This window comes from Triticum aestivum, chromosome 2B (genome assembly GCF_018294505.1).
Source record: "Triticum aestivum cultivar Chinese Spring chromosome 2B, IWGSC CS RefSeq v2.1, whole genome shotgun sequence".
Taxonomy (NCBI): domain Eukaryota; kingdom Viridiplantae; phylum Streptophyta; class Magnoliopsida; order Poales; family Poaceae; genus Triticum; species Triticum aestivum.
Window position 1 is genome coordinate 609702550 of NC_057798.1, and position 23223 is coordinate 609725772.

Consider the following 23223-nt stretch of genomic DNA (forward strand, 5'->3'; position numbering starts at 1 on the left):
TACGTTGAAGAGAACTGGACACTGAATTTTGAAGGAATGAACGAATTTTTCATATACTCGGATGGATGGAACACATGTATCCTACCAGTTCCATCAGGCTCCTTCCCACACATTCAGTGGGAGGGAGGAGAATTTACACTCAACTTACACTAACATTTCCGCGGCATATCATCAAATCAATAGAGCAATCGAAAGAAAGAAAAAGGGCAAAGAATAAATCTGATCTAGACTGAAAGATCTCTCTACAAAAAAGGGAGTGGTACAAAGCTAGCGAGCTAATAGCTACAGGGCCTGCCACGAACAACAACCGCTGATGATGAAGAGATCTCGGAGGACCACCGGGTTGATTATGTACAAGCACTGGTCCATGCACGATTCAGCAGCAGGAGCGCCGAGCATGTGATGTCTTGTACCAAGAAACCGCACACGCACTGGTCCAGCGCCATAGCTGGGGTGCACCGGCGCTTTTCTTGATGGCCGGCCATGTGAGAGGCGCCAATGCTGCCGTTTACTTGCTTTCACCGAGCGCTCCGGATGAACCAGTCACTGATGCACCGGCAGGCCGTAATTCTGGAACGACCTGATCCTGCCGTCCCATCCCGCGGTTACGATCACCCGGCCCCAGGAGTTCGCCGTGCTCTGGGAACAGTTCCTCAGAAGCTTGTGCTGCGACTCGTCCAGGCTTGCGCCGATCGAGCCGGACGGCAGCATTTCCTCCGGCCAAGTTGCTGAGGCGCCTTTGCACGAGGGCTCAGCGAACAACTCCTGGTTGAGGTTGAAAATGCCAGGAGCAGAGGATCTTGAAGGAAAACTTTTGCTGGAACTGTACTTGAACTGGATATGAGAGGCCAGGGAAACATGGCCTCTTGGTTTTGTGCCGTGCCATGGTATCGCGATGGCTGCGTTGTTGGATAGGAAGCGCTCAGAGGAGTATGTGGTTTTTGCTTGTCGCCATACAGATTCATCTTGGTTGTCACGGTTCCAGACATAAATGTTGGAGTCTTCACTTGCAGAAACTATGTGCTCCCCGTCTGGTGTGAAGGATGCTGACATCTGGCATGAACCACTTCGGAGTCCTGATGATGGTTTAGAAATATTAGTCCATTGAAAGTTATGATTTTAGAGAGAGCAACTATAGAGGTAAATGTTGAATATAGCAAAAGGAATAGAATAAGTATTTGAGACGTACCACTGTAATTCTGAATCACATTGGTTCCATCCAACATTCTGATCTTGGAGTCAGCAGATGTTACCATTAGTTTACTTGGGTTGTTTGGACAGAACTGCCATGGAAATGGAAGAGCAATAGTAAGTAACATGCTTGATGAAAAAGGGCTGATGAAGATATCAATTGCAACAACAGTCATCCTTTTCTTGTAAGTAGATGATTACCTGAAAACTTGTGATTCTCTTCAAAGACGATTTCTTGCCGCTGAGTGCAATCTGAGTTTCCAACCGCAGCAGGTTGTCCGATGCGTCATAAAACCGACAATTTCCAGTGATCGTTCCAACCACTGCACCCTGCAGAAAGGCGAAGGAAAATTGGAGATCAGTCTCCCAACTATCAAGGTACCAAATTTATCAAAATAACTACAATGGTGCGCTAAAAACGTACCTTTCCATCAGGTCGGTAACAGACCGCTGTAACTATGTCTCTAACATCTGCCCAGTCCACAACGCTGCATCTAGTTATGTCCCATACACGAACTTTGCCGTCAATTGATCCAGTCATGAAGCAATTGTCGTCTGCCGGATTAAAATGGACACAAGTCACTGCAGAACATGGAGAGCAAACTGTCAGCTTCAATCCATAAATAAATTTATAGGGAAGCAGAGAAAATATGAATTCATAAGCCTACCAAAGTTGCTATGCGGGAAAACTCTGATGCAGTTTGCAGATCCAATTTCCCACAGGCGGACAGTTTTGTCTGTCGAAGCCGACAATAGATGCTGCAAGGTATCAAATTTTAATCATCATCAGTAAAAAGGTATATACAGGAGAAACAAAAACAATCCCATTAGATTGATAAAAAAAAATACACTTCTTCAACTGACCTTGTTGTTTGACCAGGACAGATCCAATACATCAGCAGAGTGCCCATAGAACTCATGCAATGGTTCCTCTGAAATTTGGAAAACCGTTGTTGGAATCACAATGCAGGCAGAGTCTCCAGTCTTCTTCATGCCCATACTCTTGGATTTGCGCAGCTTCTCGCTGTCAACGCTCACCGGCGCCAACCCATTCTTGCGCCGGGCTTTGAGGTAGACGCAAGAGGGGTCATCCAGAGGAATTTTGCAGTCATCAGACTGCGAAACACCCCAAACCCGGACAACTCCATCTTCGCCGCCGGTTGCGAGGAACTGCCCATCAGGACTGAACTTCATCGTGAGGATGGCACCATCGTGTCCCTTGATCACTTGGCCTTGGTAGAGCGCAGACAATTCCTTGGACCGCTTCCGGTACGATCGGACCTTGACTCTCTCATACCTTCCACCATGAATCTGCTCGCTGTCAGAGGAGCTGGTGCTAGGCTCATCCGCCGCATTATCCACAGCACAAACGGCCACGCCCAGCCTCTCCAGCCATCCGCTTCTCCTCATCTCAACTGTCCTCGGAGCACCAGAAGGCTTGCCATTTCGGCTCATAAGCCTCCGGATGAAGGAAAATGAACTGGAGCTCCTGCTGACCTTGCTGCTGCCATCATCCTTGCTGGATCCACCGACGGAATTGTCGTCCGACGCGCCGCCCTCGTCATAGCTCGTGGTCTCCTCCGTGGACCAACTGGACATGGAGCAGTCGTTGTCCTCCGAGTGCGACGACAGCCTCCCAGTCTCCGGCACAGCCTCCTCCTCCTGCTGCTTCTCCACTTCGCCGGCGGCACACACGGGATCCGCCCGCCTGGGGCTCGGGCCGCACTCGAGGCCCATGCTTCTGAAGAAGCGCTCCTTCCTGTCCCTCACGCTGTCGAGGCCGCCGGACGACCACGGCAATGCCGGTGCCGGCGAGGCCAGGAGGTCCTGGCGCGTGTCGAAGAAGGTTTCCTCCTCCGCCTCCACCCTACCGCTACTAGAGCTCTCCCGTACTAATTGGCACGACTCCATGGATCGCTGTTGGGAGGCTGCAAGAATGATACAGTTGCAGATAAGAAACAGTGGGGGAACAATCGCATCTCAGAGCGCCGTGCGGGCGCGCGCTTATATAACAGTGGAGGGGGGAAGGAAGTAAAGCGGCAGGGCAGCGCTGAATTGCGTCGGCGGTAACTTGGGGACGAGAAAGCGAGCGCGGACGGACGCGAGAGGAGAGGAGAATTTAAAAAAAAAAAAACAGGCGTGATTAATCAAGAGTTAATAAAGAAAGAAATTAGAGCACCAAATCGGAACTAATCAATTGCCGCGTATCTGCCATGAAATCCCGGGCCTCGCGTGGCCGAATCGGCCCCGGGCAATGCATCTGGCCGCGGCGACGCCAAGTTAACGAACAGCCAGCCGCTCGCGCGCGCCCATTGTTAAAGCGGAGAGCCAGGCGCTGCGCCAACGAACCAGAAGAAAAGAACATTTTTTTCCTCTTGATGAAGGAACGGGCGGTGAAACGAATTCGGCGACACATATCTCGAAGGGATTTGCCGACGCGGTGAGGGGAATAGAAAAACTCGCGGGAGGGGAAGCGCACCTGGGCCGAAGGGAAGGCGGAACTGGCGCGCGCGCTCGCTCGCTCGGGAATTGGGGCCCGAGGGACGGAGGGAGGGAGGTGTCGGCCCTGTCTGTCAGCAGCGGCGACGCGCGTGTTCTTGGGTGGTGGTGGTCGCCGGGCGCGGGAGCAGCGGCGGCGCCGGCAGCATGGAGCAAATGGGGACGATGGATTGGAACGGAATGGAATCGACGGGAAGGCGGAAAGATCGAAGGGAGAAAAGGGGGTGAGCGAATCGGAGATGGGAGCGATTTATTAGGACGTGGAAGGAGGGGGATGGGGTCCCGGCCCCGGCCTGGCCTCCGTCCCCATCACCATCGCCAGATTTGGAACCAGCACGCCAAAAAGAAATGGAGGTTTTTTTTTAAAAAAAAATAGAGTTTTGTTAATCCCGGTAACCCCCCACCGCGCCAAGACGAGAGACAGGAATCTTCAGCACAAGAATAAAAACTTGAGCAGTACTGGTAGTACCATTCTTTATACTTCTAGCATCGGAAAAATGTTAGTGTAGCATCGTATTCACATACACAATTAGCAGCATCAATTGTGGTGTTGCGAATTTGCTTTTGCCCGCTGACATATTGGTTTTTCGGTGCTTCTCTATCTATCTATCTATCTCAGTGTCTGTCTGGACGTTTCTGGCACAGTGCCACTGGTCAAGCGCTCATGCTAGTACTAACAGTACTGACTTTTTTTTTTCCTCTTTTTCCTTTCCTTTTCTCCCCTTTGCTTCTTTGTTTCATTTTGGTCGGACGTCTTCCGATACTCGTCTGCGTGAACAGTACCAGCGGCGTCTGCGTGAGCCATTAATCGTCTACTGCCCGTAGGCCTGGGTCTATGGTATAGGGGCTTGCCTCTGCCTCCACGTACTGCGAACGGCTACTGCATCACACCGATTTGCTCGTGTAACCCTTCCCTGACGCGGATCTTTTCCTTGTTGCCTTGCTCCCGTGGGATTGATGTGCGGGTACGTACTTCGTGCATCGCCTCGCCTGTCAGGACCCAGGAGTGGTAACTTCCTTTTCACCGCCGGACATTCGTTAGTTAAACGGCGACAGTTTCTTTCGCATATACCCGCCATGGCGACGGCAAACGGCTGCTTCGCCCAGGACGTTGAGCAATGTCGAATTATGTCCCACGTTGAAGTATGCTATCGATGTATACGTGGGCGGCGTTTGGAAACTGGGGTTACTATGGTGCGAGCTAACAAGACGAGGGTCGAGCCCTGCCGTTATTTTAACAGAGTACAATCAACTCTATAAATGTAGACACACACCCTATACATATGAGCAACTTCAAGAGACTGGAATGACTTCATCGATCTAAAGATACTATGCCGAACCCTGTTGTTTGTGGATATATCCACACACGGCCAAGTAACGATGGGGCCATGTTTTTTCATAAGATTGAAGATACTTACGGCTGCTTGCATAAGACAGTGGAGAGTGGCAAATAAACAAGTAAGGACAGTTTTATTCACAAAGAAAAAAAAAGTAGGGAACTATTTTTATTTGTAGAAAAAAAGAGTAGGTAACAGTTTGATGCACCTAAGAGCATCTCCTAAGGGGACCTCCACTCCCCCCTATATGTCCTCATAGACACCTTAGACATGGCCCGAAGAAAAGGCGCCCCTAATCGGGCCCTCATACCTAGCACAAATGTCCTGGTTGTGCGGCACCCCATATCCAGCCCATATGTGTCGTGGATTTGGTGCTGCCCAGACGCGTCCATCACATCGGACCGACCCATCTTGACCCCACAAAATCCCGACCACGGACCAAATCCTAGACATTTGTCCCAATCCACTCCACTTCCATCCCGCTCTGCTCCGCTCCTTCCTCTTTGGTCATCGTTGACCATCTCCGTCATGACTAGTAGCGGATCTGAGTGTGATCGGTCTACATCCATTAACTTGGAACTCACTAGACGGCGAGGAGACAGTCGTTCGGCTCACGCTCCCCCGGTCTCGGGAGGTAAGTTGAGCTTCACACTCAAAGCCGACCCGCCATGGGTCCACAAGCCGAGCACCTTCACCGCCCACTCCGGCTGGAATCCAGCGGTGGTTTCGTGCCCGACGGAAGCTCATGGTATGTATGATGAACTCGCCTATGCTATGTCAAAACTGTGTATGAACGGTGTGCCGTGGAATGGAATGTGTGTTGATTTACGTTGTATGCCGGTGTATGGAGGGTTTGTATGTGAGAAGGAAGTCTATGGACGCAGATAAATGAGGGGCCAACTGGTGCTCTCCATGAACACGTTGAGACACATCCATAGACATACAGGGACACAAAAAACTATGGGTGGTCGATTGTTAAAAGAACTATGTGTGGTTAGAGATGCTCTAAGAGCATCTACAACCGAACTTAGCAAATCTAGCCCCATATACGCTCACGGGGGCGTCCGTGTGCGTCCGCGGACAGCGCCAACGGCCACTCATTTGGCCTACTCGACAACCACACACCTCAAACATGGATCCTTAAATCCATGTTGTCCATGGACGTGGATCATAGTTCACAATCTCGACAGTTCAACAATGTGACAAAGCTAAATAAACCATAGTTCGACAATCCGGACATGCCAAAATGAAATTCAAGTCCGCCCGTGATGTGTCACTCGATAACCGGATCACTGGTCGGACGCCATCCATGCTCCGCCTGCTCCACGACCATCTTGCGTCTTGCTCTGCCTGCTTCGTGGCCATACTTGCGTCATGCTTCGCCTGCTCTGCTTGCACCCTTGTCGCCTCCTCTACCTGCATCCTTGCCTCCGCTTCCACTGTAGCCATCACCGCTCTCGCTGCCTTGTACTCCCTATGTTCATTGATTTCCTTCTTCGCCCCATAAGCCACATCTTTGCATGGTGATCTTCCCATCCTCCGTGTCTCGAGAAAGTTGCAACTCCTCCTCTCAAGCCCCATCTCTCCAAATGTCCGGGCGTTCTCGAGCTCCCATTTGATCGCCACCTCTTTCTTCTCCAGATCGATCTTCTCCCTCTCGATTGCAGTTTCTTACTTGCCCTCTACCGGCCCCAATCCATCCTATCTTTTGCACATCCAACATGAGTTTATACATCTCCTCTTTCTTGTTCCCCCTTACGATAAAAATGTGCGTCCGTGTGAAAGACATTTTTGTCGCTGCGACGTCATGGGAGGCCCTCACCTTCTCCCACTTGTTTCCCATCAATGGTCGGCTATTCTTCGGCGCAGTGGCTCTTCCATTCCCCCTACAATAAATTCTTCTTCATCGTCCAACTCAATTGATTGGTGGGGAATTGACCATCATTCTTCCTCTTACCGGCCATGAGATCTTTCACAAGTTGCGCCCACTTTGATTTGCCATTCAATAGCACCCAACAATTGCTAAAACCAAATGGCTTATTCTTCGTTTCTACAATCGCTTGAATCAAGTGGGAGTTAATCTTCCAGATAAGATAGTGATTGACAGATTTCTCCAATTACTATCACCAAGCTACTAGAGCTTTGTCATGAAATATAAATATGCAAGGGATGATGAAAACGATTCCCATAAATCTTCGCAATGCTGAAATCGGTGGAGGTAGAAATCAAGAAGGAGCATCAAATGTTGATGGTTAACAAGACCACTAGTTTCAAGAAAAAGGGCAAGGTAAAGAAAGGAAACTTCGGGAAGAATGACAAGCAAGTTGCCACTCCCATGAAGAAGCTGAAAGCTAGACCCAAGCGTAAGACTTAGTGCTTCTACTACAAAAAAAATGGTCACTGGAATCGGAACTGCCCCAAATACTTGGCAGATAAGAAGGATGGCAAAGTAAACAAAGGTATATTTGGTATACAAGTTATTAGTGTGTACCTTACTAGTGCTCATAGTAGCCCATGGGTATTTGATACCAGTTCAGTTGCTAATATTAGTAACTCGAAATAGGAGTTGCAGAATAAATGGAGACTAGTTAAGGGTGAGGTGACGATGTGTGTTGGAAGTGGTTCCAAGATTATTATGATCATCATCGCACACTCCCTCTACTTTCGGCAATAAGCCTAAATAAATGTTATTTGGTGTTTGCGTTGAGCATGAACAAGATTAGATCGTGTTTATTGCAATACGATTATTCATTTAAGTCAGAGAATAATCGTTGTCCTGTTTACATGAATAAAACCTTATGTGGTCATACACCCAATGTAAATGGTTTACTGAATCTCGATCATAGTGATACACATATTCATAATATTGATGCCAAAAGATGCAAAGTTGGTAATGATAGTGCAACATACTTGTGGCACTGCCGTTTATGTCATATTGGTGTAAAGCGCATGAAGAAACTCCATGCATATTGACTTTTGGAATCACTTGCTTATGAATTATTTGATACTTGCGAACCATGCCTCATGAGTAAGATGACTAAAACTCCGTTCTCCAGAATAATCGAGCGAGCTAATGACTTATTGAAAATAATACATACGATGTATGCGGTCTGGTGAGTGTTGAAGCACGCGGCGGGTATCGTTATTTCCTAACCTTCACAGATGATTTAAGTTGGTATGGATATATCTACTTGATGAAACACAAGTTTGAAACATTTAAAAAGTTCAAAGAATTTCAGAGTGAAGTAGAGAATCATTGTAACAAGAAAATAAAGTTTCTACGATCTGATCCTAGAGGTGAATTTTTGAGTTACGAGTTTGGCCTTCATTTAAAACAATGTGGAATTGTTTCACAACTCACGCCACCTGGAACACCACAGCGTAATGGTGGGTCCGAACATCGTAATCGTACTTTATTAGATATAAGGTGTGTACTATGATGTCTCTTACCGATTTGCCTTTATCATTTTGAGGTTATGCATTAGAGACAGCCGCATTCACGTTAAATAGGGCACCGTCTAAATCCGTTGAGACAACACCATATGAACTATGGTTTGGCAAGAAACCTAACCTGTCATTTCTTAAAGTTTGAGGATGCATGGCTTATGTTAAAAGCCCAAAACACTCAGAACCAAAGAGTGTTAGGCATCACTGAAGTCCTTTTGTCCGCGTGACCTGAAGACTTGTTACACTTGAGGACTATGCATCCTCCAACCGGTTAGGCATCATGTTCTGAGGATCCAAGAGTCATTGTGGATTGCCCGTGAACGGAGTCTGTGAAGGTTTGGAAGTCTACCTTGAAGACTTACCTGAGTGATAGGGTGAGGACTAAGTGTGCTTCACTCTCGGGGAATAATGTGAAGACACAGTCTTCTGAGTTCAATCTCAGCCTCCCTAACCAGACGTATAGTTGTCACAGCAACTAGAACTGGTCTACCAAATCCTTGTCTTCACCAAGCAACTGGTTCTATCCCCTACCCTCCTTACTTTTCATTTTGTCTTCGTGAAGTCATTGGTTGCCTGCCTGATCCAATTGACTTCACTGTGTGAAGACTTGTAACTGTTTGGCTTCATATTGTCTTCCATTCTGATCCATTCTACCTAGCTGCTGTTAGTCTTCGTGCTTTCACTGTATTGCTTGCTTGACTGTTGCTTGCCTAGTGTAGTTTACATTCCGCTACATATCATATAGGTTCAGATTACCTGTTTGTCTTCAAATCACTCATGTTTTGAAGACTTTCATAAAAACCGCCTATTCACCCTCCCCCCCTCTAGTCGATAACTAGCACTTTCAATTGGTATTGGAGCAAGGTGCTCCCTTGTTTTGTGTGATTCGGTTTAACCACCTGGAGTTTTATCTATGTAGACTGCAGGGATAATCAAGGTCTCCGTTGCGTGCCCAGTCTTCGATGGCACTGATTACCCCTACTGGAAGAATAAGATGTGCATGCATCTTGAAGCCATTAACATTGACCTCTGGTATGTCGTCAAGACAAGCGTTCCCAAGGTCGGTGAAGGCATCACCACTGCTGATGTCAAGAGGTTCGTGCAACTGGACTCAACTGCCAATACATCATCTGTGGTCATCTGACCAAAGGGAAGTACGGCCGTGTGAGTGCACTGGAAACTGTGAAGCTGGTCTGGGCCTGGTTATCCAAGGTTAACGAAGGTGTCTCAACTCAGAGAGACTCAAGGATTAATGTTCTTCGCAATCTCTTCAACCGCTTGAATAGGAATGACAATGAGAATGTCCACCTCACGTTCGATCGCCTCACTGATATCACAAATGAGCTTCGCGCTCTTGGCGCCCATGATCACCAAACATGAAATAGTGAAGAAGCTTCTGAGATCACTTGACAGCTCCTTCGATACCTTGGCCCTGATGATACAAGAGCATCCTGACTTCAAAGACCTCGATCCATCTGACATACTTGAGAGGCTCAACACACATGAGTTCCAGCTATCTGAGAAAAGAGATATCTATGGTCCCAACTATGGCCGAACCCATGCTCTGAAGGCTAAGGCTGTTTCCTCATGTGAAGAAGAATCTAACTGCAGTTCTGGTGATCCTGAAGACATTGGCAAAGATCTTGCAATGCTTGTGAGGAAGTTCCAGAAGTTCTCCAAGAAGAATCACTTCAGCAAGTCTTCCAGATCCAGCTCAAAGAACGACGAGGCTTCATCTCGTGACTACAAGAAGAGAACATGTCACAAATGCAAGAATACATGCCACTACATGTCAGAGTGTCCTCAATGGGACAAAGAATCAAAGAAGAATAAGAAGAGCAAGTGTCAGTGTCAAAACCGGTGGATCTCGGGTAGGGGGTCCCGAACTGTGCGTCTAGGTGGATGGTAACAGGAGACAAGGGACACGATGTTTTTACCCAGGTTCGGGCCCTCTCGATGGAGGTAAAACCCTACTCCTGCTTGATTAATATTGATGATATGGGTAGTACAAGAGTAGATCTACCACGAGATCAGAGAGGCTAAACCCTAGAAGCTAGCCTATGGTATGATTGTTGTTCGTCCTACGGACTAAAACCCTCCGGTTTATATAGACACCAGAGAGGGCTAGGGTTACACAGAGTCGGTTACAATGGGAGGAGATCTACATATCTGTATCACCAAGCTTGCCTTCCATGCCAAGGAAAGTCCCATCCGGACATGAGACGAAGTCTTCAATCTTGTATCTTCATAGCCCAGGAGTCCGGCCAAAGGATATAGTCCGGTCATCCGGACACCCCCTAATCCAGGACTCCCTCAGTAGCCCCTGAACCAGGCTTCAATGATGACGAGTCCGGCGTGCAGATTGTCTTCGGCATTGCAAGGCGGTTTCCTCCTCCGAATACTTCATAGAAGATTTTGAACACAAGGATAGTGTCCGGCTCTGCAAAATAAGTTCCACATACCACCGTAGAGAGAATAATATTTGTACAAATCTAATCTGCTGACATATTCCGCAGCGTGACATCATGCCACGGCCAAGCCTTTATTCGAATCGTTTTACTGCCCCACCTCAGCGCGTTTAGCGAGGTGGTTTCCTTGGAACGTCTTGTCGAAGCAGAGATCGTGTCCCCTTATTCTGGGATTCTCATCAATACGAGCGTGGGTAACCCAACCGTGCCATTAATCACGGTGCTTGGGAGATAAGCGAGTTTTACCAGGCTGGTGGGGGTACATAGTTTCATCCGCCCATATAAGGGGATAAGAATCCACCTTTTCCATCTATGCCTTCTTCCTCCTTTGCTTATCCATCTCCACGCACTCGAGCTCCAGCGCCCAAGTCCGCACTTCCCACCTCAACCTTCTCCAGCCATGTCCGGAGCGGGAGGCAGGTGGATGGCCTCCTCCGTCATGGAGGGGCACATCAAAAAGTTGAGGAGAGCAAGGTACTTGTCCAATGACATTGCGTACCGGCTACCCTATGAGGGGCAGCTCATCCCCACCCCCAGGCCCCATGAGAGGGTGGTGTTCCTCCCCCATTTCCTCCGCGGACTGGGCTTCCCACTCCACCCATTTGTCCGGGGGCTCATGTTCTACTATGGCCTGGATTTCCACGATCTGGCCCCGAACTTCATCCCCAACATCTCGGCGTTTATCATCGTGTGCGAGGTCTTCCTCCGCATCAAGCCTCACTTCGGCTTATGGCTAAAGACCTTCATTGTCAAGCCAAAGGTTGTGGGCGGCCGGCAAGCGGAGTGCGGAGGCGCCATGGTGGGCAAGATGCCCAACATCACATGGCTCGAGGGCTCCTTTGTGGAAACCATCAAAGGGTGGCAATCGGGGTGGTTCTACATCACCGAGCCGCGTGACCCTGAATGGGCAGCGGCCCCCGAATTCCAATCTGGCATCCCCACACGGCTCACCTCCTGGAAAGAGATGGGCCTGTTGTGGGGTAATTCGGAAGAGGTGACCGGACTCCAAACCTGCGTCCAAAACCTGGTGGACAAGAAGGTTAAACTTGTCAACGTAGTCCAGGTCATGCTCTTCCGCCGGATCCTCCCGTGTCAACGACGGGCTTTTAACTTGTGGGAGTTCAACCCGGGCCAGCACCAAACTTTGTCCAGGCTCTTTGACACAACGCACGAAGATGCCTGGAAGGTGCTATTCAAGGGCTCCGGGGTTCCCCTCCCATTACCGAGGATCGCGGATTCTGCGCGAAGCGCCAAGCCAGCGCAGTAAGCTTGTTTTACCCTTTACAGGATACTTGTTTTTTCATAGTTTGACTCTATGCGGGATCTACGCTCCTGCTCCTTTGACAGGACTGGAAGAATACGTCCGGACAGATTGACTGTCCGGCTCCTTTGCCCGAAGGCCCAGCAGATGCACGCTTGGCGAAGCTGCTGGTCCCGGACCTCACATGGTGCCCGAGAAGAAGGCCAAGAAGAAGGCCACAGGAAGTCAAAAGAGTTCCCGACGCCTGGTGGTGTCGGATTCATCGCCCGACGACCCCGAAGCGCACTCCTCCCCCGAAGACGAGGAGGAGGAAGAAGAAGCCTCTCCCCCTCCAACAGGGGGAGGAAAGAAAAGGAAGGCCTCCCCAACTGGGGAGGCCGGAGGGTCCAAGAAGGGAAAGACCCTTCTTCCGGACTACTCCACCAGCGCCGACGACGGCGGAGAGGAGTGGCCATCCAGGGCCAAGCCCCTGGCGAAATCGTAAGTATCCGGATACCAGAATAACTCATGGCGTTCCTTTATTGCACAGTATCTTCTGACGCTGAATATAATCATGCAGTCCGCCCAAGGCCCGGCTCGACGCTTCGTTGAACGGCTCCCTGGATTCATCGGATGTGAATAGTCTTTCACTCCCGACTGCTACCTCCCCTCGCCCTACGGACGATGCCGAGGTGGAGTCCCAAAAGGGGCTAAGCCAGGAGAAGGTGGTCCTGGAGGCGCCACAAGGCGACCTCCCAGACTCCAGGCGCAAATGGGATGAAACCCTAGAGGGATCTAAGTCCGGCCCGGGGCCGGACACCGCACCGGAACCTTCAGTGGTTCTGGAATCCGGTAGGCGGCCCCCTAGTAAGAAGGGCAAGCCTACGATGCCGGTGACCTCCGTCCAACCAGAGGCACCGGATAATTTGCTGGAGGTGCTTAACGGCGCCTCCATCGACGAGGAGCACCGCACTATTATGAGTGCGGTGATCCAGAAGGTTCAGTCCGCCAAGAGCGGGCTGGCAGAAGCCTGTGCCAGCCTTCTAACAGGCTTTGAGATATGTATTTAAGACATGTAAAAATATTACCGCATAGACAGTAGCCCCTGATGCTCAGTTTGGTGTTCGGAAAGAAAAGTCAGACTGAGGATCTAAAAAGATATACACATGAGTCTAACATAAATATGTTAATATGGGAATGCAAGCTGCGCTGCTGACCTCTGTCGCACTGACTGCGGAGGTCGATGCATTGAAGCAGAGCCTTGAGCGGTCCGAGAACGAGCTCGACCTTGCCAAGAAGCAGCTCGAGGACAAGGAAGGTAAGTAGTACCTTATGGAAGTATATAAAAATATCTGGTTGCAAATAATGACAGGACCAGTGTGAGTGTTATAGGGGCTACAACCGAGGTGGCGACCCTGAAGGATGCGCTGTCCAATGCCGAAGGCAATGCGGCCATGGAGCGCACCGAGCGAGAAAAGCAGGAGGCGCGGGTGGCGGAGGTGCAGCAAGAGATCCACACTCTTGTGAAAAAACATGAGAGTTCGGAGCTTGACTCAAAGACTCGAGAGTCCGAGCTTGCCTCGGCCCTTGAGAGCGCCCAATCTGCCAAGGCCGAAGCCCAAAAATCCCTCCAGGAAATTGGGGCGATGAAGAAGATAGCGGCGGGTAAGGCATTCTTTATGCAAAGCAAGCACATGAAAGTGAATTACTTGTTACTTACCCGAGTCCAGAGCTCTCCAGGAGCATTCGCAGATCTGCCCTGCAGTGTGTCCGATGCTGCCGCATTCTACCAAGCCGAGGAAGGGAGCTCGACGGAGAAGGTGTTCTGGTCTTAGTATGTTGAGGCCGGACACCCGGTGCCCTTGAGCTACCATCTGAAGCAGTTGGTCGAGCTCCATAAGGCCGCCGAACAGGCCATGAAGGGCCTTGTAGGCCGGCTATGGCCTGGGGAGGTCATGCCTGGGAGCTACTTTGGGATGGTGAGGCGGCTGGTGGATGCCTGTCCATGGCTTGAAATCATCAAGCGCTCCGTATGCATCGAAGGCGCCCGTAGGGCCCTTGCCCGTGTTAAAGTACACTGGGGCAAGATGGATGCTGAGAAGCTGGTGACAGATGGGCCACCGGAGGGGAAGGAGCATCGCAAGCCCGAGTTGTATTATGAGGGCATCCTGAAGGGTGCCTCTCTTATGGCGAATGAGTGTTCCAAGGATGTAATCTTTGAGTAAACTCGCTCGTGTTATCCTGTGCGCTGAAAACTTGTTCATATGCGCTAAGCAATGCTTTTTGAATTTAAAATATTACCTTCTGTGCGGCCGTTTATTAAATCTGAGAGATGCGAGTCGTCGGCTTCTACCCCCATGCCACGAGTGCTGGGGTGTTCGGGATAAACCCGAGCGCTCTTGTTCCCATTCTTGGGTCTTCGAGGGAGGCGCTCAGCACAACGAACAAGGCAATCGGACTATAATGCTTTATCACTCTCACTTAGCCATAGAATTCTATAATTTTAAATTTCGGCGAAGCCCCTAGTATTCGGAAGACCGAGTTCGGGGCGCTATCCACGCCTAGGCCGGACAAAGCCAGCTCCTCGCTCTAAGCGGCATAAGTCTTTAGGGACTCGAAAACCTCTCGAACAACGACCAGCTCTCGCCCTATCATGACGGTCGGTTTTAGCTTTCTCTACTGAGGTGCTTAACCCAGCTCAACTAGGGCACAATCGCAGTAGTTCTCGCAGCGCTACCTTAGCCGATATAGCGGAACGTAAGGTACCAAAACATGGGAGCCGGGCAAACCCAACTATTGACCCAAGACATGATTCGGAGCCGATGCATATAATGCTATAAGTTTGGGGTGCCGCACTAGTGAGAGTGTTCGGACTTCTCACACCATATTATGGGGTACTTAAGCCCCTGGTGTATTGGCCGTACCAAAGTGTATGGTTGCATAATGTCATAACTGAACATATTTACATAAAAAATGAATGCAATAATAGACAATAGCTATGTATTGTTTTATTAAAAGGCTGCTATGAAAGCAGAACGATACAAATAGTGCGATAAGCAAGAGATGGGATTATTTGACATGTCCCCCTCCAGGGGCAAGTTGCGAGACTTTATGTAAGACAGGTATTTAGCTCGTTATAGAGACCACCTGGACATTCGACGTAGGTTGCTGCCTCCCTGACTGTTGCATCGTGTGTTCGGCGATTGTACTACCGGACAGGCCTTCCGTAGAGTGGAGTCCTGAAAGTAAGAAAAAAGAAATGACGAAATTTGGAGCCCCTAGTGCGGTTGAGCCGCATGTTGGGCGTGCCCTAGTTGTGCCTCTCCCCTTATGCCCATGGTATTTCCAGGGCGTAATTATGTACGCGTAGTACTGGTTTCGCAATTTTGCGAGGGCTGGGGTTGGGGCCGCACTGCTACGCTTGCTCGAAACGTGCCAGGTGGTCTTTTTGTAGGTTACTCCAGGCGCGCTTGACGGTGTCCGGACGTTTAATAGCCGGACTGGAGAATTGCCTTGAGAGGCTACTTTGTACTTCCGCCGCGAGGGCCGTTGTATGCTCCTCCGTTCGGAGAGAGCGTTCGGTGTTTCCATTGACCGTAATGACTCCTCGAGGGCCTGGCATCTTGAGCTTGAGGTATGCACAGTGCGGCACCGCACTGAACTTTGCAAATGCGGTTCGTCCGAGCAGGGCGTGATAGCTAGTGCGGAACGGGACTATGTCGAAGATTAACTCCTCGCTTCGGAAATTATCCGGGGATCCAAAGTCCACTTCGAGTGGAACTGAGCCTATACAGTTGGCCTCTACACCCGGTATGACGCCTTTAAAGGTCATCTTTGTGGGTTTAATCCTTGAGGGATCTATGCCCATTTTTCACACTGTATCCTGGTAAAGCAGGTTCAAGCTGCTGCCGCCATCCATGAGGACTCTAGTGAGGTGAAATTCGTCAATGATTGGGTCTAAAACCAATGCGGCGAATCCGCCGTGGCGGATGCTAGTGGGGTGGTCCCTTCGATCAAAAGTGATCGGGCAGGAGGACCACAGGTTGAACTTTGGGGCGACTGGCTCCAACGCATATATGTCCCTGAGTGCACGCTTCCGCTCCCTTTTAGGGATGTGGGTTGCGTATATCATGTTCACCGTCCGCACTTGTGGGGGAAAGCCCTTCTGTCCCCTATTGTTCGGCGGCCGGGGCTCCTCCTCGTCATCGCTATGCAGCCCCTTGTCTCTATTTTCGGCACTTAACTTGCCTGCCTGCTTGAACACCCAACAATCCCTGTTGGTGTGATTGGCTGGTGTTTTGGGGGTGCCGTGTATCTGGCACGAGCGATCGAGTATCGGTCTAAACTGGACGGACTCGGAGTATTTCTTTTGAATGGCTTTTTCCGCTGACCGGGTTTAGAGCCTCTGAATCCGGCATTAACTGCCGTATCCTCAGCATTGTCGCTGTTAATGCGGCGCTTATGCTTGTTGCGACGTGACCTGCCAATGTTGTCCTTGGTATCCGAATTACCAGGGCTCTTGGTCATGTTATTACTACGAGCTAGCCAGCTGTCTTCTCCCGCGCAAAAGCAGGTCATGACTGTTGTGAGGGCTGCCATGGATTTCGGTTTTTCCTGTCCTAGGTGCCGCGCAAGCCATTCGTCTCGGATGTTATGCTTGAAGGCTGCGAGGGCCTCTGCGTCCGGACAGTCGACTATTTGATTTTTCTTGGTTAGAAACCGTGTCCAGAATTGTCTGGCCGATTCCTCTGGCTGCTGAATTATGTGGCTTAGGTCATCGGCGTCTGGTGGTCGCACATAAGTGCCCTGGAAATTGTCAAGGAATGTGGCTTCCAGGTCCTCCCAGCAACCAATTGACTCTGCTGGCAAGCTGTTAAGCCAATGCCGAGCTGGTCCTTTAAGCTTGAGTGGGAGGTATTTGATAGCTTGTAGATCATCACCGCGGGCCATGTGGATATGAAGGAGATAATCCTCGATCCATACCGCGGGATCTGTTGTGCCATCGTATGATTCTATGTTTATGGGCTTAAAACCCTCAGGGATTTGATGATCCATTACTTCATCTGTGAAGCATAGTGGGTGTGCGGCGCCTCTGTACTGGGCTATATCACGACGTAGCCCAAATGAGCTTTGTCTGCTGTGTTTGGCCTGGCCGTATTTGCCATATCCGGCATGATGATTATTGCCACGTGTCGTGGGGCGCCCACGCGATCCGTAGATCGATCTTGTTTGCCTTGCCTTGTCCTCCAATATGTCTCGTAGGTCTGGTGCGTTTCCACATGCCTTGGTATTTTTTGAGCAATGCCGGGGTGCGGCTTGAGTGGATGGCCGAGAGGCCTCTCTGTCGCGGCCACGACATGGCCGGTCGCCCGCGTCATGCGCTGGTGATGTAGGTTTAGGTGCTTCCTCCTCTAATCGGGGTAGCAGCCTACGCTTTGGGTAGCTCTTGGAGGGGCGTTCGAGTTCATACTCTTCGGCCGCAAGGACTTCAGTCCACCTGTCGGCTAGCAAGTCTTGGTCAGCTCTAAGCTGCTACTGTTTTTTCTTGAGGCTGCTCGCCGTGCCCATAAGCCTGCGTTTAAAACGCTTTTGTTCGACGGGATCCTCAGGCACGACAAATTCGTCGTCGTCGAGGCTTGCCTCGTCTTCGGAGGGAGGCATGTAATTATCGTCTTCTACCTCTCTGTATGCCGCTCTCTCATGAGGGCTGGCTTCTCCATCCTCCTGTGCTAAATCCTGCTGGAGGGGGTTGTCTTCGGCACTGTCCGGGGTGTTATTATCTCCCATGCCGGAATCGCCGTTTTTGCTTTGGCGGGATTTAGAGCGGCGCCGCTGATGCCGGCGCTTAGGATGCTTCTTGGAGGGGTCATCCTCCGTTGTTCCATCGCCATTCCCCTCTTTTGTGGTGTCCACCATGTATATGTTGTATGACAAGGCGGCTTTCCAGTGCCCTATAGGCGCTGGTTCTTGGTCGTCTCCTTCATCGGCGTCCATACCGTCGATGTCTTCGGAGTCGAAATCGAGCATGTCGGTTAAATCATCGACAGTGGTTACGAAGTGGGTGGTGAGTGGGCTTTGAATTTCTTCGTCGTCCACATCCCAACCTTGCTGACCATAGTCCGGCCAGGGCTCTCCTGATAAAGAGAGAGACTTTAGTGAATTCAGAATGTCGCCGAAGGGCGAGTGCTGAAAGATGTCCGCAGCGGCGAACTCCATGATCGGCGCCCAATCGGGTTCGATCGGCAAGGGTGCGGAAGGTTCGGAGTCCGGAAAGGAGTCCGGGTCCTTGGAGTCACGAGCTCCGCAAAGGACAAGACTGGTGTTCGGCTCGATCGCCGTAGAGATTGCAGCCCCCGAGGCGGTGTCCAGCCACCCGTCCTCGATTGGCACAGTCGGCTCCGAGCTGAGGGTCGGAGCGGACACTGGGGCGGCCTTCTGGGCACTGTTCGACGGCAGAGCTAGATCGTGACCGTCGTGATAGTGCAGCACGCTCGGCTGTGGCTCGAACCCGTCGAAGATCAAGTCTCCGCAGATGTCAGCCGTGTAGTTCAAACTTCCAAATCTGACCTGATGGCCAGGGGCGTAGCTTTCGATCTGCTCTAGATGGCCAAGTGAATTGGCCCGCAGTGCAAAGCCGCCGAATACGAAGATCTGTCCGGGGAGAAAAGTCTCACCTTGGACTGCATCGTTGTTGATGATCGGAGGAGCCATCGGGCCTAAAGATGACGACACAGAGGAACTCTCAATGAAAGCACCAATGTCGGTGTCAAAACCGGCGGATCTCGGGTAGGGGGTCCCGAACTGTGCGTCTAGGCGGATGGTAACAGGAGACAAGGGACACGATGCTTTTACCCAGGTTCGGGCCCTCTAGATGGAGGTAAAACCCTACTCCTTCTTGATTAATATTGATGATATGGGTAGTACAAGAGTAGATCTACCACGAGATCATAGAGGCTAAACCTTAGAAGCTAGCCTATGGTATGATTGTTGTTCGTCCTACGGACTAAAACCCTCCGGTTTATATAGACACCGGAGAGGTCTAGGGTTACACAGAGTCGGTTACGATGGGAGGAGATCTACATATCCGTATCGCCAAGCTTGCCTTCCACGCCAAGGAAAGTCCCATCCGGACACGGGACGAAGTCTTCAATCTTGTATCTTCATAGCCCAGGAGTCCGGCCAAAGGTTATAGTCCGGTCATCCGGACACCCCCTAATCCAGGACTCCCTCAGCAAGGAATATGATTCTGATGACAAGAAGAATAAGAAATCATCAAAGTCTTCGTCTCACAAGAAAACCTCATCAGGCAACGCTCGTGCATTTATTGGCAAGGAGATGGATTTAGAGGAGGAGTCTGCTTCTGAGGAGGCGGAGGTGGAGTCTCAGGAGGAGTCTGATTCAGGCATGGCAAGCCTGGCTCTTGCTTCGGCATTCGTCGCCAAGTCCATCTTCAACACTAAAGACAATTGTCACACCACCGAAGCTGAAGCTAATGATGAGGATGACTCTGCTCCAACCTACTGCTTCATGGCACGAGGTGCCAAGGTAAACTCACGCGATGCTTACTTACAAACCTCCAGTGAAGATGACTCTGAATGTGAATCCAAACTTAGTTATAAGACACTTGCTAAAATTGCAACTGAACAACAAACTGCTATGGAACATATTCGAAAGCTGCTAGACAAAAGCGATGGCATGTTGGACGCGAAAATGAATCAAACTCAGTCCTTAATTGAAGACATTAAAAATCTTTGTGTTAAATACGAGGAACTTGAGAGTCGTCTCTCTCAGCCTGTCATGAGAAGCTTTCCTACGATTATCTTCAAAGGAAGCAAGATCTTGAGAAATTGAGAGCGTCTCATGAAGATCTTAAAAAAGAGAACGATTCACTACTCGCTCAACAGATCAGTTTCGCTCAGGAAGAATTTTTTTCCACCATGTTTAAAATGTCTTGAGCGTGATAATGTTGTCTCTATTGCTGAATGTTCTACTGCCTCTAATGTTGCAATATCTTCAACTGCTGATGTGGTAACTAACCCCTCTACTGAGGATGCCACTACTATTGCTGATGAGTATGCTAGGTTGAAGACATTGCTTGAGACAGGCATGTACAAAAGCCTCAAAGGGCATCGGACTCTGTGTGATGTCCTCAAGAAACAGATTCTGAACCGAAACCCTAGGAAAGAGGGTGTTGGGTTTGAGAGGAAAATGAATGTTGATGGTTGTTACTAAAAGCCTAAGCAGTACCCAAAAACCACCTGGGTTGCTGCTAAGGATCCTTCAGTGGACCCATCCACCTTATCTGGCTTCACTTGTGCTAACCCCATTGTCATTGATGAATCCTTTGACGCCAATTCTATATTATTTAAGAATCAAAATGGTGAAGTGTTTGCCATGTATATTGGTACTAACTACATGAATGGGCCACCCTTGAAGAAGATCTGGGTGCCCAAAAGTTGTCTTGATAAGATTCCCATGAATGTCGTCATGACACCACCAGGGAAGAAGACAAACCCCAAACCAAAGGCATCATATGGCCCAAAGGCTTCATATAGAAAGAGGACCACACATGGTCACCCTAATGCTAATGTTTTGCAGGAAAACCATCATCAGACTCATGAATATGAGCGTGTTTCTTCTGACTGCTATGTTCACAAAACTAAGAACTTTTCTGCATATTCATATGAGTATTATTCACCTCCTGCAAAGCTATTTGCTAGGGCTCCCAAGACAAAGTTCTTAGATGCCGCACTTAGACTTATTTCTTCTAAGCCACCCAGGTTCTCTTGCAGGGAAGATGTGGGTGGTTAAGAAGAATTAACTTCTCTTGCAGGGAAAGGTCTCCAGCCAGAAATCAAAGACTTCTGACACCAATGCTAGGGACCTAAAACATATTGTGGGACACAAGATAAAGTGCCAGAATGGTCTTACCATGTATTTCGTCCCAGGGTTTCTTGATGAGCATCCTATCATGCCCAACCAGAATATCAACTTTGATAATATGCTTGTTCGCTACATGTTTCTGCTTCACAATACTCTTGGTGAAGCCTATCCTGCTAACTGCACTATAGGGTACGACTCCGAAAGCCACTGAATGGATCATGGATAGCGGCTGCACTAACCACATGACTGGTGATCGAAGTCTTCTCATGGATTCAACCCTACGTCCATCTACTAAAAGCCACATCACATTCGCTGACACAGCTAAAATAAAAATCTTCGTCCAGTTCATCCTTGGGTTGCAAATGAAGTCCAAATTGAGAAGATCATTGATAGCATCAATGCACCGGGTCCTCTTACTCGATCAAGAGCTACACAACTAGCAAACTTTTGCGGACACTTTGCTTTTGTCTCTATATATGAACCCAAGAAAGTTGATGAAGCCTTCACGGAACCTGAATGGATTCAAGCTATGCAAGAAGAGCTTCAACAGTTTGAGATGAATAATGTCTGGGAGCTTGTCAAACATCCTGATCCTGGCAAGCACAATATCATTGGCACCAAATGGATCTATCACAACAAGCAAGACGAACATGGACAAGTTGTCATAAACAATGCTCGCCTCGTTGCTCAAGGTTACACACAAGTGGAAGGAATTGACTTTGATGAAACCTTTGCTCCTGTGGCTAGGCTTGAAGCCATTCGTATACTGCTAGCCTATGCTAACCACAACAACATTCTTCTATACCAAATGTATGTGAAGAGTGCCTTCCTCAATGGCAAAATCGAAGAAGAAGTGTATGTTGCTCAACCACCTGTTTTTGAATATCCAAACAATCCTAATATGGTATACAAGCTTAACAAGGCACTGTATGGCCTCAAACAAGCAACTCGCGCTTGGTATGACACACTCAAAGACTTCTTGGAGAGTAAAGGCTTCAAACCTGGTTCTCTAGATCCCACTCTGTTCAAGAAGACCTATGATGGTGAATTGTTTGTGTGCCAAATCTATGTAGATGACATTATCTCCGGTTGCACTGATAAGAAATACAATGATGAGTTTGGACACATGATGCAAGAGCAATATCAGATGTCCATGATGGGGGAGCTGAAGTTCTTTCTTGGTCTTCAAATCCGTCAACAGCGAAATGTCATCTTCATATCACAAGATAAATACCTCAAAGACTGCCTGAAGAAGTTTGGAATGCAAGACTGCAAAGGGTTCACGACGCTAATGCCAACCAAAAGCCATTTAGGCCCTGACAACAATGGTAAAGAGTTTGATCAAAAGTTATACCGCTCCATGATTGGTTCTTTATTGTACTTATGTGCATATAGACCAGATATTATGCTTAGCGTTTGCATGTGTGCCCGATTCCCAACGGCACCAAAGGAACCGCATCACCTCGCGGTGAAGCGAATTCTTCGATATTTGGCTCACACCCCAACACTAGGATTATGGTATCCAAAGGGCTCAGTGTTTGATCTAGTTGGATTCTCCGATGCTGATTATGCTGGTGACAAGGTTGATCACAAGTCTACATCAGGCACATGTCACTTTCTTGGATGATCTCTGTCTGTTGGTCTTCAAAGAAGCAGAACTGTGTATCTCTCTCCACTGCTGAATCTGAATACATTGCTGCTGGATCTTGCTGTGCTCAGCTTCTCTGGATGAAACAAACTCTCAAGGACTATGGTATCAACTTGAAGCATGTGCCACTTTACTATGACAATGAAAGCGCCATCAAGATTGCCAACAATCCAGTTCAGCACTCGAAGACAAAGCACATTGAGATTCATCACTTTCTCAGAGATCATGTCATGAAGGAAGACAGTGATATCATCCACGTCAACACTGAAGAGCAATTGGCAGATATCGGTTGGGGAACGTAGCACAAATTCAAAATTTTCTGCGCAACACCAAGATCAATCTATGGAGATTCTAGCAACAAGAGAGGGAGAGGATGAGCATCTTCATACCTTTGAAGATTGCTAAGCGGAAGCGAACACGTATGTGGGAGTCGTACTCACGACGATTCAAATTGCGGAAGATCTGATCTACATCGAACGGACGGTGCCTCCGCGCTCAACACACGTACAA

At 49.2% G+C, this 23223-nt stretch overlaps 1 protein-coding gene across 2 annotated transcripts; it reads right to left on the reverse strand.

Moving 5' to 3' along the window:
- Positions 1–225: 225 nt before the first annotated feature.
- On the reverse strand, positions 226–3966 carry LOC123046286 (uncharacterized WD repeat-containing protein C18H10.05). Of its 2 annotated transcripts, XM_044469604.1 has the most exons (7): positions 3671–3966; positions 2056–3119; positions 1860–1950; positions 1616–1773; positions 1393–1521; positions 1190–1283; positions 226–1076 (listed from the first exon to the last, which is right to left on the reverse strand). In XM_044469604.1, exons 2-7 carry the CDS (start codon positions 3100–3102, stop codon positions 544–546), a joined length of 2052 nt encoding a protein of 683 aa, XP_044325539.1. In that variant the 5' UTR covers positions 3103–3119; positions 3671–3966; the 3' UTR covers positions 226–543. The 2 variants fall into 2 exon arrangements, with proteins under 2 accessions (XP_044325539.1, XP_044325540.1); XM_044469605.1 differs by lacking the exon at positions 3671–3966 and having other exon boundaries at positions 2056–3653.
- Between the last annotated feature and the right edge of the window lie 19257 nt (positions 3967–23223).

Coding starts and splice junctions, on each gene's coding strand:
- LOC123046286 (XM_044469604.1), bottom strand. CDS start 3,102: ATGGAGTCGTGCCAATTAGTACGGGAGAGCTCTAGTAGCGGTAGGGTG. Junction 1,522..1,615: donor GTTACCGACCTGATGGAAAG/GTACGTTTTTAG, acceptor GCCTTTCTGCAG/GGTGCAGTGGTTGGAACGAT. Junction 1,284..1,392: donor AGAGAATCACAAGTTTTCAG/GTAATCATCTAC, acceptor TTTCCATGGCAG/TTCTGTCCAAACAACCCAAG.